The sequence below is a fragment of the Hydractinia symbiolongicarpus genome, chromosome 14 (genome assembly GCF_029227915.1).
Source record: "Hydractinia symbiolongicarpus strain clone_291-10 chromosome 14, HSymV2.1, whole genome shotgun sequence".
NCBI classification, from domain to species: Eukaryota; Metazoa; Cnidaria; class Hydrozoa; order Anthoathecata; family Hydractiniidae; genus Hydractinia; species Hydractinia symbiolongicarpus.
In genome coordinates, this window is record NC_079888.1 from 12446101 (window position 1) to 12460758 (window position 14658).

Consider the following 14658-nt stretch of genomic DNA (forward strand, 5'->3'; position numbering starts at 1 on the left):
AATGGGAAGTGTGAACTGTAAAAATGGGAAGTGTGAACTGTGAAAATGGGAAGTGTGAACTGTGAAAATGGGAAGTGTGAACTGTGAAAATGGGAAGCGTGAACTGTGAAAATAGAAACTTTGTGGTTAGGGGCTGATATTTCTGTTGGTTAGAACCTGAAATTTGACTCTCTTACCTGCTGGGGATTTTTAGGTATTAAAAAACAAAAAAATATTTTCTGCGAAGAATCATATCAAGTCCTTTTGTAGCTATATCTCGCCAATATATACATTTTCGCATGAACATATAAATATGGATTAAAATGAAATTTAAAAAAGTTCATATGATGACAAATCTAAAACCATTAGTTTAAAATTATGAAATTTGATCAACTATGAAATGGAATTATAAGCCTGTTCCCATTTAGGCGTCATTTTCGTCCGCAGCTAATTTAAATATGCGTATTAGAGAGCTACTGCTTACTTCTGCTCATTTAGACATCTTATGAAAATTAAGCCGAGTTGAATTCGAAAGCCTTCAATATCCTTCTCAATAAACTACAAACATCTTTGTATAATTTATGATGTAAATGAAGCTACCGCTAAGAACGTCTTCAGGAACCGACCAAGAAACTTTAAAAAAGCAAGAACGATAAGAGGAAATTTAGATAAAAATGGTTTTAAAACTAACTATATTAGTCCTGGGCTAATCTATGCTGCCGCTAGATATCCCAATTTATACAAAATATGAAAATTCTGCTTTACTTCCAGACCATTTCAAGTTTTTTTTTGAGCCCGTACTGAATTGTAAGTAGAACATCCATATCCTAACAATATTAATTGCCAAAATTGTATAACGTGGGTTTTGTTCTATTTACAAACAAGCTTTATCTTTTTGCCACAAAATAAAAAATGTAGCAAGTAAAACGTTTTACAATGCCTTGTTGTAAATATAACATAACCGTTGGGCGTAGCTGCGTATTACGAACGCGCGCAGGGTCACGTGCTATAATGGTATTCCTTAACGTGACGGGAGAAGAAGCTTGTCGTCTTTATTCAGTTATTAAAAGAAGAAATTTATGAGAACACTGTTTTATTTGTCGTAGTCCCCCCTACCCCTCTACTTCTAAACAGCTACGATGCTGACGTAAAAATCAGTTTAATTACTCAAAAATATAAAATATATTTCTACACATTAAACATGACAAAATAGGAATAATAACCAACCTGATTGGGATTTTGATATCTCTTTAATAATAGCCGTATTTTGTCTGTCCGTCTGTCACGCAAAATGGTACCGCAAGTAGCGAGAAGCACGCAATGCGGTAGAAAAAGAACGGGCAAACCCGTGGATTTTTCCACGGGTCACCGACTAGTTCTGATAAAAAAAGATCAAAACAGATCGAAAAAAAATTGAAACAATTGAATTGAAACTACTCACAAAAAAAGACGCAGCACTCTCTCTAGAACAAAATTTTGAGTAGACTATAATTGATGACGATTAATATGAGCTGGCAGATCTTGGTCGGATACAGTACTTGAGAATTTACTTGAATTTCAGAGAATTCATAATAATAAGATATAGAATAAATAAAAATAAACTGTTTATGTTACACCCGTCAAATCACTTGCTAAATACATATTTAAAAATGTTGCCTAAAAAAATTACAAATAAAATTTTGAACTGATAAAAAATAGAATTTTTAATTGTTTATATACATTGCTTGTCTTAAAACGTTTCTTGTTAGATCAATTCGAAATAGCAACATTTTTTGAAGTCATTGTTGTCCAACATTTTGACCCATAACACACTATACCAATAAATTGGCCAGCTGGTTTGAAATCTATTTAGAATACACATGAATAAAATTTCATATACATACTTGCTTGGACACAAAAACAACATAATTATCATATTCAATGCATTTAAATGTGGACAGGAAGCTTCTAAATTACAAAACCAAACGAAAAAAATACAAAAGGTATTCTGCTTGAATTTAGGTCTCAGAATGTGGCTATGTGATCTGTGTTTTTTCTAAGCCTGTTTCTCGGGAGCGCTAACGTTTAGCAACTGTCGATCGAATCAATTTCACAAGACTGTTCGCATTTATTTTGGTCGAAGCACTATTGTTGTCTTCGAATGTTTACTTGAGCCTCAAGTAAACTTCCCTATCTTTACTTGCATTTACAAATTGTAAATCCAGCCCTATTAATTTATCAGCGATAGATTTACACTGAAATATTTCTAAACATGATTAAATGACACATTGCTCGGCTCACTGGCACGATCAAACTTTTTTCAGCGTACTCTTCTCCGTAGTTGACATACATAGCAATGACAACGCGAAACTCCATAGATAAAATCTCCTCCGCGTCAATCGCAACCGTCACTTTGTTAACATTTCTCGAGTATGATGGAGACAACATATGCACAGGTATACTTGCACTCTCCATCGCAAAGATTAATTGTTGTAAATTTCTAGTTTCTTTTTTATTCCAATACACTAATATATCTTTGTGTTCCAAATTACCTGGATTTACGATTTCAGCCATGTTACTACTATTTATGACCTTCAGCGTCCGTCGTTTTTGTTCCGTCAGGTGTTGAATAACTTCGATTAAGTGTTGATGAGTAAGTTCTTCGTTTTCAATGTCAACGTCAATCCATTCGGTCGCCGTACCTTGTATTCTATGCCCCGGTGTGACGTCATAACCTGATATAGCAAAATGGCGGACCTCTTTAACTATATTTTCAGTGTTTCTTAATGTACGGGACAGCTTGGAAACATCCCATAGAGTATCGTTATATTTTGGAGGTAATATCGCCTGCACAGTGGATTGCGATGGATCAATGGACAACCACACGAAATGAAATGTTTTCGGTAACAAATCAATAAAGTTGAACAGTTTTTCTTCCAGGGAAGGAGAACATTTGATCAGGTTTTCCATCACGGATTGTAGTTCATCAATAAATACATCACAATAATAATGACTGCATATATTATCTTTCTCTATCAACAACAACGGAGAGCCGTATTTAGAATCTAGTTCTTGTTTTGTTAGAACATCGACCAGCGCTGTGTAATTTGACCCTAAGTTTTCCTTAAGAAAATCTTTATACATACACTTTAACCCGTACGCTTTATAGCCGCATATTACCAAAATTTTTTTCAAGCTGATACCGTTGGGTGTGTTGGATATTTGTACGGAAGACGAAAGGCAATGGTTGTTATTAATCTCCTGCTGCTTAATTTTCGCCAACTCCAACGACTTGTACATCATAATGATGGTCTTACCACAACCCGGTGGTCCTTGTAATATTAACTTTTCTGGCCCGTGATGGAGAATCTCATCTTGGTTGGGCGTGAAAAACATAAATTTGAATTTTTTTGATTTGCCAAAAGTCTGGAGAGTTAAGGTATCGCCGAGATTGGCGATGGCTTCGTTAATAGTGATGGGTGACGTACTTGCCATGGCAACAAATCGCGCAGCCAATATCGTCATTAATTCTATGATCTCGTCTGCTTTCGATCGTCTCTTTTTGACGTCTTTAACATTTCTTTTCCACCATTTATCTAACGATTTGATATCGTCTTTAAATATCTCCATATCTTCAAAACCACTCGGTCGATGCACGGAGGGGTAGACTGCGTACGTGTGTATGGGAATGTTTTCCGATAACTCCCAAGCATTTACGAAGCCTGCTTCCGCCAACCCGTTTTCGATTAACACTTTCATGAACATACTGTCGACTTCTAATTGCTGTTTGGCGTCGTTGCGTGCTTTTACAGATGATTTGACTTCAAACAAAAATACACCGTGTTCTTTATCGAACATCACAAAATCACATTCCGCATCTTCGCGGCGTGTGTTTTCATCGATTTGACGTAAAATTTTCTTGGCGTGAATCTCGAACGGATTCTTCATACCGTGATAAGAAGCCAACATTAGCTTGTTGTACGTTTTTAAACGCTCACGCAATCTGAAGCTGTGAAACACAATCTGTGGACCAGTTGATTGATTTTTTTCCAAGGCACGGTATAGACTGAACTCGTTTTGATCACCTATTATATTCCCAACCATGCCGTTCGCAGAATTCAAACCAGATTCTAAGAAGCCTTCAGATTTGCATCGAAACAGTGGCGGGATGAGATAAGTCGTACTGTCTCCTTCCATCCAGCCGGTAAATGTTGAATTGAAGAAGAAATTGGCTGCCTTTTGAAATTCAGAAAATACCTTCCCATTAAAGCATTTAATTTCCAATTCTGGCTTACCTAGAAGAAGAAATTTTTTCGTGATAAAAGTTTTTTAGCTGTAGAACACACAGTTTCTAGTTTCGGCTGAAAGCTCGAACAAAATCCTGATCTTCTGCGATTTAAGTGAAGATATGCGTATCTTGGATGCGGTTAGTAAAATTGATATTTAATCTGCCATTTTAAAAGTTGCATAGCTCAGGTTTGAAAAAAATCTCTTTTTGTCTTGCAAATGCTTCGTATGTTTTCTATACTTCTATATGCTAATAAAAATACTATCAGACCTATGTAAATCTTAGTAAAATGTGTTTTTATTATTTTGGCTATCACGGTCGCATATAGCAGACCAGCTACGTAGTCAGTGTCAGTTAGATTGCAATATATACATACAGAAAGCTAGCTAGCTCTATTTTGTGCTTTTCTCTCAAGTTTTCAATTTAGTTTGGTATGAGTCCATTTTGAGCTAGCCACTGTTACTTCTTGTGTTTTTTTTACCAACCTGAAGCCAGACTATCGGAATATCAATATCGAAGAAAAGTACGGAAATTTAAGCAAATCAGATCTCTACCGTATAATTAGCCACACAAACAGCTAATTTTACTGCATGTATCGTATAATTATCCTGTAATGGCTATCTTTACAGGCTAATTATCAGTTCACCCTGACAGGTCAAGTTATGGTTAAAAAGTATCTAGTAGCATTTTTTCACTGCTTTATAATGTATATTAATTTGCATGCAAAAACTAGATTTTAACTTAAAGATCAAAAGATGCCTTCACTGAAAATTAAAGTTTGTAATAGGCTGGTTGGTCTACGGCTTATCGCATGCTTATTTTGCCTCTCGATTTGCGCAAAAGATCTTGTGAATATATACAACACCACATCACAATGGAACTAGTTTGAAATTGCTCAGATGTGTAGAAAATTTTCTGCAGACCATGTCTGAAAGGGTGTTCTATTGGACTAGCGTTTAACCCATAAAACAACGGTTGACTATTGCAGATATTTTAGATTTTCGTCCATGATAGATCTCCCTGTCATCCCTTTTTAGGCGTCCTCGGCACAAAATAACAATTTGGCTACCAGTTTAAATAAAATAGCACATTATTATTTAACCTTGCTGCTCAGTGACCATGTAAACAGGAGGGTTCTACAATTTTGCTACCCTGTTTAATTTTTCCTCTGTAAAACAAGCATCAATCATTAGTTATGCTACCTAAATTGCAAAGCTAACCTTTTGTTGTGTTAGCGAATTTCTTATCTTCCATGCTTTAGTGTTTTCTCGATGCTGGATATACTTTATTGACATAAACTAGCTTTTATGCAGAGATTTTGTTTTACAACTTTTATTAGAAACCTTATTTACTTAAAAAATGAGGTAAATTTTCTATTTCATTATATTTCAGTCTTGCGTTTGAAAAGTAATAAAAAACGTTGCAAGACTTGAGTTTTTATTGGCTTGCGATACGTTGATAATTAGAAATAGGTTTTGTGTATCCTCAGTAACAAAAAAAACCCCAGCTCCGTTAAAACATTGGTTTCACAGCTTCCTAGCTGTGCAACTATCTTGTTTTATATATATTTTTATATTCTTTTATTATATATACTAGTCGTTCCCATCCTTTATATATGGTATTTCGTGCTTCCGTAACAGGACGTGGTAACCCTTTTGAACACACAGACAAAATCCGGCTATTATAATAGAGACTAGTTGTTAGCCCGTGGAAAAATCCACGGGTTCGCCCGTCCTTTCAATTTACCCGTCGCAACAAAGTGGATAAAAATTATCGCATTTGATATTCGTGTTTCCGTAACATCATTTTCTAACTCAGCGGGGGGTCCTCGCAGAGACAGGCAGACGGAATACGGCTATTATTAATGAGACTAGTCGTTGCCCGTGGAAAAATCCACGGGTTCGCCCGTCCTTTCTATTTACCCGTCGCAACAAAGTGGATAAAAATATATCGCATTTAATATTCGTGTTTCCGTAACATCATTTTCCGTCCTTTATATATCGCATTTCGTGTTTCCGTTACGGGACGCGGCTTTCGCGGACACACAGACAAAATACGGCTATTATTAAAGAGATATATTTTTTAAGCAGCTGATTTAAAATGTTTTAAAATAAAAAATTTGGGCGCACGAAAGAATAAAGCCGACGAAAATTTGAGCTGAGTGATAATTTAAGGCCGTTTTCCACTTCAAGAAAATTTTCTGCGGAACGGAACGAAAAGGAAACGGAACGGAACAGAAAATAAAGAAAATTTTCTGCCAGTAATTTCCACTTCATCATAAACGAAACAACCGTTGTAATATGGGATGTTTTCATGCCTGAATATTTGCCATGCCCTGGAACAGAGGAACAGTGGAAGCGAATCGCTAATGATTTTGAAACGAAGTGGCAATTTAACCACTGACTTGATGTTATCGATGGAAAACACGTAGTAATGCAGGCTCCTGCAAGATCGGGCTCGATGTTATTCAATTACAAAAAAACACACTCTATAGCCTTAATGGCTGTGTGCAATGCCAACTATCAATTCACCATGGTGGATATTGGAGATTCTAGTAGAAATAGTGATGGAGGGGTGTTTTCGAGTAGCAGCCTTGGTGTTTCAATCCTTGAGAATAAACTGAATTTTCCACATCCAGAGAAAATTTGGGACCGTGAGAAAGTTTATCCTTACGTTTTTGTTGATGATGAGGCATTTCCCTTAAAAATCAATTTAATGAAACCATATTCAAGAGATGCACTTGGCATAAAAGAACGTATATTTAACTATCGGCTGTCGCGATGCAGGCGAATAATCGAGAACACTTTTGGAATTTTTGGAAACCAGATTTCGAATATTTCGAAGGCCAATTATTGCGAAGGAGGAGGTTGTTACAAGTGTTACAAAAGCATGCGTTGTTCTTCACAATTACTTAATGAGCAATAAAGAATTTGAATCCTCTTACCAATACTGCCCCCCACAGTTGATTGACACAGATACTAGCAAAACAGTCAGAGAGAATTTCAGAGATTTCTTTTGTGAAGGTAAAGGACAAGTCCCATGGCAAACAGAATACGTGAACAGTGTACATAATAACTTTGATAGATATGGGATAAAAACCATGTAGCTGTAAATAAATAATCTTGTAAAATATAGTACAATAAAAATTTTAAAAAGTCTAAAAAGTAATGTCATTCGTTATCATCTTCATGAAGATCACAAAATACTTGCATGATTCTCACTCTCGCCAGTCTCTTATTCTTTGCTGTTAGGTCCTTGAATTCCTGCACCAAACTTAAACAAAACAAAGTATCTTGATCTCTTTCCTCCTCTTTTGGCTGCAATGTTGTTGCTTGTGTTAAGTCGCGTTGGATGGAAGCCATTAACAAGCTGTCAATATCATTTGAGTTTTTTCGCTTTTTTGAGTGCTTGTTATGGTGCTTGTTGGAGTAGTTGACACGGCAAAACCAGGGGATTTCCTAGCACCAGAGCAAAGAACTGGTGATGTAAATTCATTTACATAAGTTGGTACACTTTCAGATAAGTCTCTTGGCCATGTAAACTAGGAGATTGTGGTGGTGAAAATATGTCTGGTACGTTGCTGGTTGTAGCTCTATTCGTTACTGTATCGCTTATGAACTCTAACTCCCGAAAATATTGGCATGTTGGAAGATTTTTTAATCCAGCTCCGGACCTAGTTGCCTTTTCTCGTCGCTTCATGCACTTTCGATAATTTTCCTTAAGTTTTGTCCATTGAGCTTCTTTGGCTGTAACAGATAAAAATTGATTTAAAACTTGTAACGAAAAGGCATGCAAAAATAAGCTGACTATAAATATATAAAACTTGTTTTCAAACACTAAAGTTATGATACATAAATTTTACTAAGTTTAACTAAAAATATAAACAATAAACTAAAAACTGACATGTTTCTAAGCATTTAGTGTAGCTAGCTAAAAGAAGTTCACATACCGCTAAGTTGAAACTTTGTAGCCACGAGAGTCCATGCCTGTTGTTTTTTTGGTAATTCCTTGAATGCTCTACAGGAGGTATCCCACAAGCATCTATAATTTCTTACTTCTTCTATAAGATCAGCAAGGTGATCTCCTGTGTCCAAGGAAATCTTCTGTGTCCCATTTTCCACCTGGCTTTCATTGTCAAAAATTTCGCACTGTTGTTTTTGCAGTAGTAGCTGTTGCTGTTGAAACCTTGCAGCAGCTAGATACTGTTTATTTTGAGTTATTCTGAAATCTTCATTAGCATTATAATTATCAGTACAAGTTTGGGTTTCCTCTTCCCGTGCGTCCATATTATGTCTCCTACTTTCCAATACTAAACTCTAGATGATTTGTGGCGCAATTCTGAAGAAATAAACCAACCTGATTGGCTAATATTATTTTCCTATTGTTTCCGCACAGAAAGGAACAGAAAAAGTTGAACCTTCGAGGAAAGAATACGGAAGGAGAAACAACTTCATTTCTGTACGCTTTAAATGTATTGAATTTTCTATTGTTTTTAATTTCAAAAGAATCAGTGCGTGAGGTGCTCGACCGAGTCTTTTTCGCAAAAAAATGATCAAATTCCATATTCTCCTTTAATAGGGGCTAACTTTTTTCTATTAAAATCTGACTGTAACACGCTGCAGGCACGTGATATTTGCATGGAAAGTGTGCCTAATATAAGTCGGTAAACATTGCTGTTAAAAACTTCAACAATACGTTTGGAAATAAGCGTTTAACCATGATATTAACCTACTTTTGCAGGCTTGAGTATGCCACTTTGATCATGAAAAACAATATAGATAGATATGCGCCGGACGAGTGCCGACAAAATGTGTGCTGGATTAATGTTTAAAGACTAAAGAAATAACTTCTTATAACAGAACGTCGTTTTAAAACGAGATATAAACTTTTTCTTTTTGTTTACAAAAGTGTCGAGCATGTGCTTCTTCGCTAATTATGTTAACATAAGAACAAAAGAAATTTTACCGATTTCAACATGGCTTCTTGTTTTGATAATATTATCAAATTCATCATCAAATTATCTAATTGTTTTTATAACCAATCATAGTTGCGAATTGTTATTTACGAATAATTAAGTCACACAACCGCCAAAATTTCAAAATAAGTTTCTATACAGACACCTGCTAGAACCTCACGCAGTGTTTCAATAGAATTAAAAGAGTTGTTTCTCCTTCCGTATTCTTTCCTCCAAGGTTGAACTCGATTCAACTTTGCTCGGAACGGAACAGACAAGAAAATTTTCTGCTCACGTGATGTAAACATTTGAAGTACGCATGCTCAGAAACTTTTCTGTTCCGTTCCGTGCCGATCTGCGGAAAATTTTCTTGAAGTGGAAAACGGCCTTTAGACTGGTGAATAGTTCTAGAAAGTTTAAGAATATAAAAAATTCTAACTTACAGGAATCATGGAGGAATAAACTATTGTTAAGAGGATTTTTTTCGTTCATAAATATACAAAATCATTTTCTGAACATCAGATGGAAATATTTGAAGCTGAATATCTTATGAACGAAAAAAGATTTATAGATCCTCTATGGGATACAAAAATATCCTTTCCAATGTAGGAATCCCTTTTTGCCAAACCGTATTTTTCAGCGACTGTCAGTGACAAAATTAAGTAGTAAGTTAAATAGGTAACGAATATTAGCACCAAAGAATAATTAGGGGGACAAAATTTAGGCCGATTCTGTTCTCAGCTGATAAAGTATGGCTAAAATTAGTTTTTTTCTATCTTAACTTAAGATCTTAATAAATATTGGTTGCTGTTTTAGTAACAACGCAGAAAGAAATCTTCTTTATAACAACGAGTTTTTTTATTTGCAACAATATTCTAAAAAATTAGGATGCGTAATACTAAATCCATTCTCTTTCTAATCTCTTTAATAATAGCCGTATTCCGTCTGTCTGTGTGTCCGCGAAAGCCGCGTCCCGTAACGGAAACACGAAATTATGTAAATTACGCGCCGATACCAAATGCGATATATTTTTACCGACTTTGTTTTGACCGCTCGCGCGTGGAATACCATTCACAACGCCTGATTCTTTAAAAAAAAACCAAGATTTTCGCGACCAGAAAGAATCCAAGATCTTCGCGGAACGAAGGCCATTTTGATAATGGTCGTGTTTGTGGTCAGTGTGTGAGGTTTGTAGGCCTGTTTGACTTTTTTATCTTCTAAAAGCCTTATATATTTGTAATATTTGTTTTCTGTTTGTTTTCAATGTTAGGATAAATATATTTAGCAAATATTTCTTGGGTTTAAGGCAATAAATAACAAATTAAGTTTTATAAATTTTCTCCCTGATTTTTGTCAGAGCATCTTTAGATCATAACTAAAAACTTTCAACATGCATGTACAAAATGTTAAAAAATTCTCTTGATAAAATAAAATGTATAAAAATCGTTTATTAACAATAAAAGTCGTTAAAAATTATAGTATGTTTTCCCAAATTTCAGATAATCGTCTTATTTCATCTTTTTTGTTCAATAAATCCGATTTGTGTTGTTTAATCGCTAATGCCTCTTTAAATTTTCTTTTATTAAAATTGTTTTCCCTATAGAGAATTTCTATTTTCTCAGAGTTCATTTCGTGTTTTGTTTCTTTTATGTGTTTGGACATTCCAGAGACGTTTTCTTTATTATCAGCGATTAAACAACACAAATCGGAAACATGCTACCCCTACGAAGGCCATTTTGGTTTGGAAGTGATGGTGTGAAGTTTGTAGGTTTCCTTTCAATCCTCCTTATTTCTTCTGAGTACTTTTTATCCTATAGGATTATTTAGTTTGTTTTCACATGTTAAGGTGAATATTTCATCACGTTTTCTAGCTACGTATAAATCTTAAACAGACCAATTTTAAGTTTTTGGCTAGCTACAAAACGTACATTTTGAGGCAGCTAGCTATAGCTAGCTTTATTTATTCCTATACTTTTAAAGTTTCTATTCAGTTTGGTATATTATTATTTATTTTTATGTTGAAGTTGGGTCTACCTAGCTAGCTCCTCTTTTAGCTACATCCTGCTAAAAAGTGAAAGTAGCCAAATGCAGTTTGGCTGCAAGTGAAAGTAGCCAAATGCAGTTTGGCTGCAACACAATTCTTAACAATTCTTATGCTAAATGCAGTTGGCAGCGGCCACTTTTATTACTGATTTAAAAATTTATTATGCAAAATAAAATTGCTGAGTAATTTTTTAAACTGAACCGGGTTAATGCCAGGCTGTTCACTGATTTCTTTTAAAACCGAAGCGATAAGGATTTTTGAAAAATGGTATTACCCCTATGCTCATGTATGACACGATTCACCTGTTAAGCGCTCAGCCTGGTGTTAACGACGGACTGTTTCCTGTGTTTTTATTTAAACCGTTGTGATAAATTTTATTACGCCTGTTACTCATGTATGACACAATTTACATGTTAAGTGCTCAGCCTGGTGTTAATGACGGGCGTTTTCCGTGTTTTTATTTAATCCGTTGTGATAAAGTTTTTTTACCTGCAATAAACATTCAGCCTGGTGTTAACAACAGGGTGTTTTGTGTGTTTTTTATTTAAATTGAAGTTGCGATAAGTTTTTTTGGGAAAAGGCTATTATGGCTATAACGCATGTGTGACACCATTTACCTGTACTAAGTGCTCAGTCCGGTGTCATGATTAATTTGTTAAGGTTTACTGAAACGTACTCCGCAAAATAAAATAATATTGACTATTTTCTTTTCTTATGACGGGGTAACAACAGGTTGTAAACTGTGTTTTTATTTCGGTTAAAGTTGCAGTAAAGTTATATATATACATATATTTTAAAAAGTACATTACAACCGAAACACTATAATGTTGTGTGAGCTTTACTCAATTCACGACATATTCTGCATACCTGTACTAGAGCACTCAAATTATGGAGTTTTTTTAGTTTTTTTATGGGGTAACGACTGGATTTTTCCTGTGTTTAAAGTTAAACCGAAATTGCAGTAAAGTTTTTTATGAAAAGGGTATTATGCGTTCTCGGCCCACTGTCATGATTAAGTTTTGAACTTTTACGGAAACTTATTCCGCAAAATAAAATAATATTGCCCAATTGTTTTTGCTATGGCGGAGTAACAACGGTTTGTAAACTGTTTTAATTCAGCTTTTGTTGCGGGAAATTATTTTTTTTTAAATATCTTACAGTCGCAACACTGCAATGGTGTGTGCCCTCCACTTGATTTACGACATACTGCATACCCGTACTAAAGCGCTCTACCTCACCGGGTCGCACAGTTTGCGGTTTTTATTAAGCGCTCCTCAAGGCGTTCAACAACAGTTACTTGTGGCTTAACCCGGCGTTTCGACGCCGGGTCTCCCGGCTAGTCTCTATAATAATAGCCGTCGTCTGTCTGTCTCTGCGCGGACCCCCGCTAAGTTAGAAAATGATGTTACGGAAACACGAATATCAAATGCGATATATTCTTATCCACTTTGTTGCCACGGGTAAATTCAAAGGACGGGCGAACCCGTGGATTTTTCCACGGGCAACGACTAGTCTATAATAAAATACCCGTATACGTCTGTCCGTCACGCAAAATGGTAGCTTAGCTGCGCAAGTAGCGAGACGCACGCAATGCGGTACAAAAAGGACGGGCGAACCTGTGCATTTTTCCACGGGCTAACGACTAGTTTAACAAATTTCAGGAAAAAATGTGAAAGGATGATGCCTCGTATGTCTTGCGAAACTCTTAACTTGTTCGAAAGTTGAAATGTTAAATTTGTAAATCCATTACTTATTTTACATTTTTTATTTTATACATTATTTATTAGACTACTTTGGCTTCAAATATTTAAAATATAAAAGCAACAGCAGTTTTGCTTAAAACATTTAAAGTTGAATAAAAAATATCGCTCTTACTTAAAAAGTACAGAATAAGAAAATTTGCGGTTAAAAATGCTTTTAAAAATAAATTCACGAAGTGCTAAGTCCGAAACAAAACATTCGAACATGTTGACTTTTGCCTTATAATCAGCAACATTTCGAATTTCGAAAAGTGAAATACCATAGATACTAATTCTGACAATTCTGGTTATTTTGCCACTAAATTAACTTTGTATGCTATTATTTTTTATTTGCACCCTTTTTCCGCCATTTAACGTCCAAGCATGCAACATTTCGCTATGAGGGCGTAACAAACGCAACTAGGACACAACTAGGAAAAAAAAGATAGTAGTTCCGAAGTTTCAAGAGTAGGAGGGCATCCCTCCCCTTTTTCTAATCACTCAGATCCCAACTCTACTTGTGTTAATTTTCAGGCGCGCATCTTTTGCCTCTAGTAACTGTACTTATTTTTTCGCGAAATCAGTGCGCACACTAAATATTCTACGCGAAATCAGCGCGCACACTAAATATTCTACGCGAAATCAGCGCGCACACTAAATATTCTACGGAGCTATCGTAACATTACCACAAAAAATAATCAATATGAATATGCATCCTTCGAAACGTAACTTTGGTGACATTTAATGTTTCAGAAGAGCACTCACAAATCAATAGACATCCCGAGGTGTATCAAAAATAATTGTTTACCATTTTGGAAGCCATATTCAATGTTCTCTTTTCTTTTCTCGGTCATATCTCTTCACGTAGACTAGCATTACTGCTTTTTCACACTCTAAACAAAAAATAATTACTGTATGTAACATTTTAATACAAATATTGCGACTGCATTTAGGTGCGGATTGAACTTGCCAGGAAAAGGTAAAGGGAAGTCCAAGAATTATTTTCCTTGCAAAAATACAACTACACAATGTCGCGGAAAGTAAACCATAAGAATACCGAAGAGGATGAGATTCCAATAAAGAAAATTGGTATTTCCGAAAGTTGCTTTATTGAAAAACATTTTGTTTCTACCGGTGAGAAAATAACATTGCAGCAATGAAAAGTTTTTAACAAAACGAAATAACAACCAATAAAATTGAAAAAATATTTTTCATTTCAACATGCAGAATGTTTTTTTTAAATTCTTAAACAGAAACCAGATGAAGGGAATTAAACAGCAACCAGATGAAGGGAATTAAACAGCAATCAGCTGAAGGGAAGTAAACAGAGGCATAGAAAATTGTGAAGTTCCGAGTTAAAAGAAAGAATTGGTTGCACAGTATGGTAAATAGTGTGCTAAAAGCAAAGGAAATATCAACCAGTGAAACGGAAACTCACCAAACAATAACACACGATCTCCAATCTCCAAACATTTAGTCGCGTGTGTTATTTGATTTAATTATTTCTTTATAATAAAACTAAGAATAATAATATAATAGTTATTTATTAAATTTTTAAAATTTTTATCACTATGGCATACACAAACAAATTGATGATCAATACTTAATCTACAAATTTCTTAATGCTTTAAAGAAGAGAACAGAAACAATTTTTGTGGCAGCCACAAAAAAAAAT

At 35.1% G+C, this 14658-nt stretch overlaps 2 protein-coding genes across 2 annotated transcripts in view; one reads left to right on the forward strand and one right to left on the reverse strand.

Moving 5' to 3' along the window:
* Positions 1–14658, forward strand: part of LOC130625687 (uncharacterized) — a 33978-nt gene that overhangs the window by 3700 nt on the left and 15620 nt on the right. The window lies entirely within an intron of this gene.
* Positions 216–14501, reverse strand: LOC130625676 (uncharacterized). The gene is made up of 3 exons (XM_057440776.1): positions 14422–14501; positions 13792–13876; positions 216–4253 (listed from the first exon to the last, which is right to left on the reverse strand). The coding sequence occupies exons 2-3, from the start codon at positions 13835–13837 to the stop codon at positions 2209–2211; spliced, it is 2091 nt and encodes a 696-aa protein (XP_057296759.1). The 5' UTR covers positions 13838–13876; positions 14422–14501; the 3' UTR covers positions 216–2208.

Bases quoted from the DNA above. Each gene is read 5' to 3' on its own strand.
- LOC130625676 (XM_057440776.1), bottom strand. From the start codon at position 13,837: ATGACCGAGAAAAGAAAAGAGAACATTGAATATGGCTTCCAAAATG. The intron at 4,254-13,791 runs GTAAACAATTAT...TTCTTCTTCTAG, and splicing joins TGAATATGGCTTCCAAAATG to GTAAGCCAGAATTGGAAATT.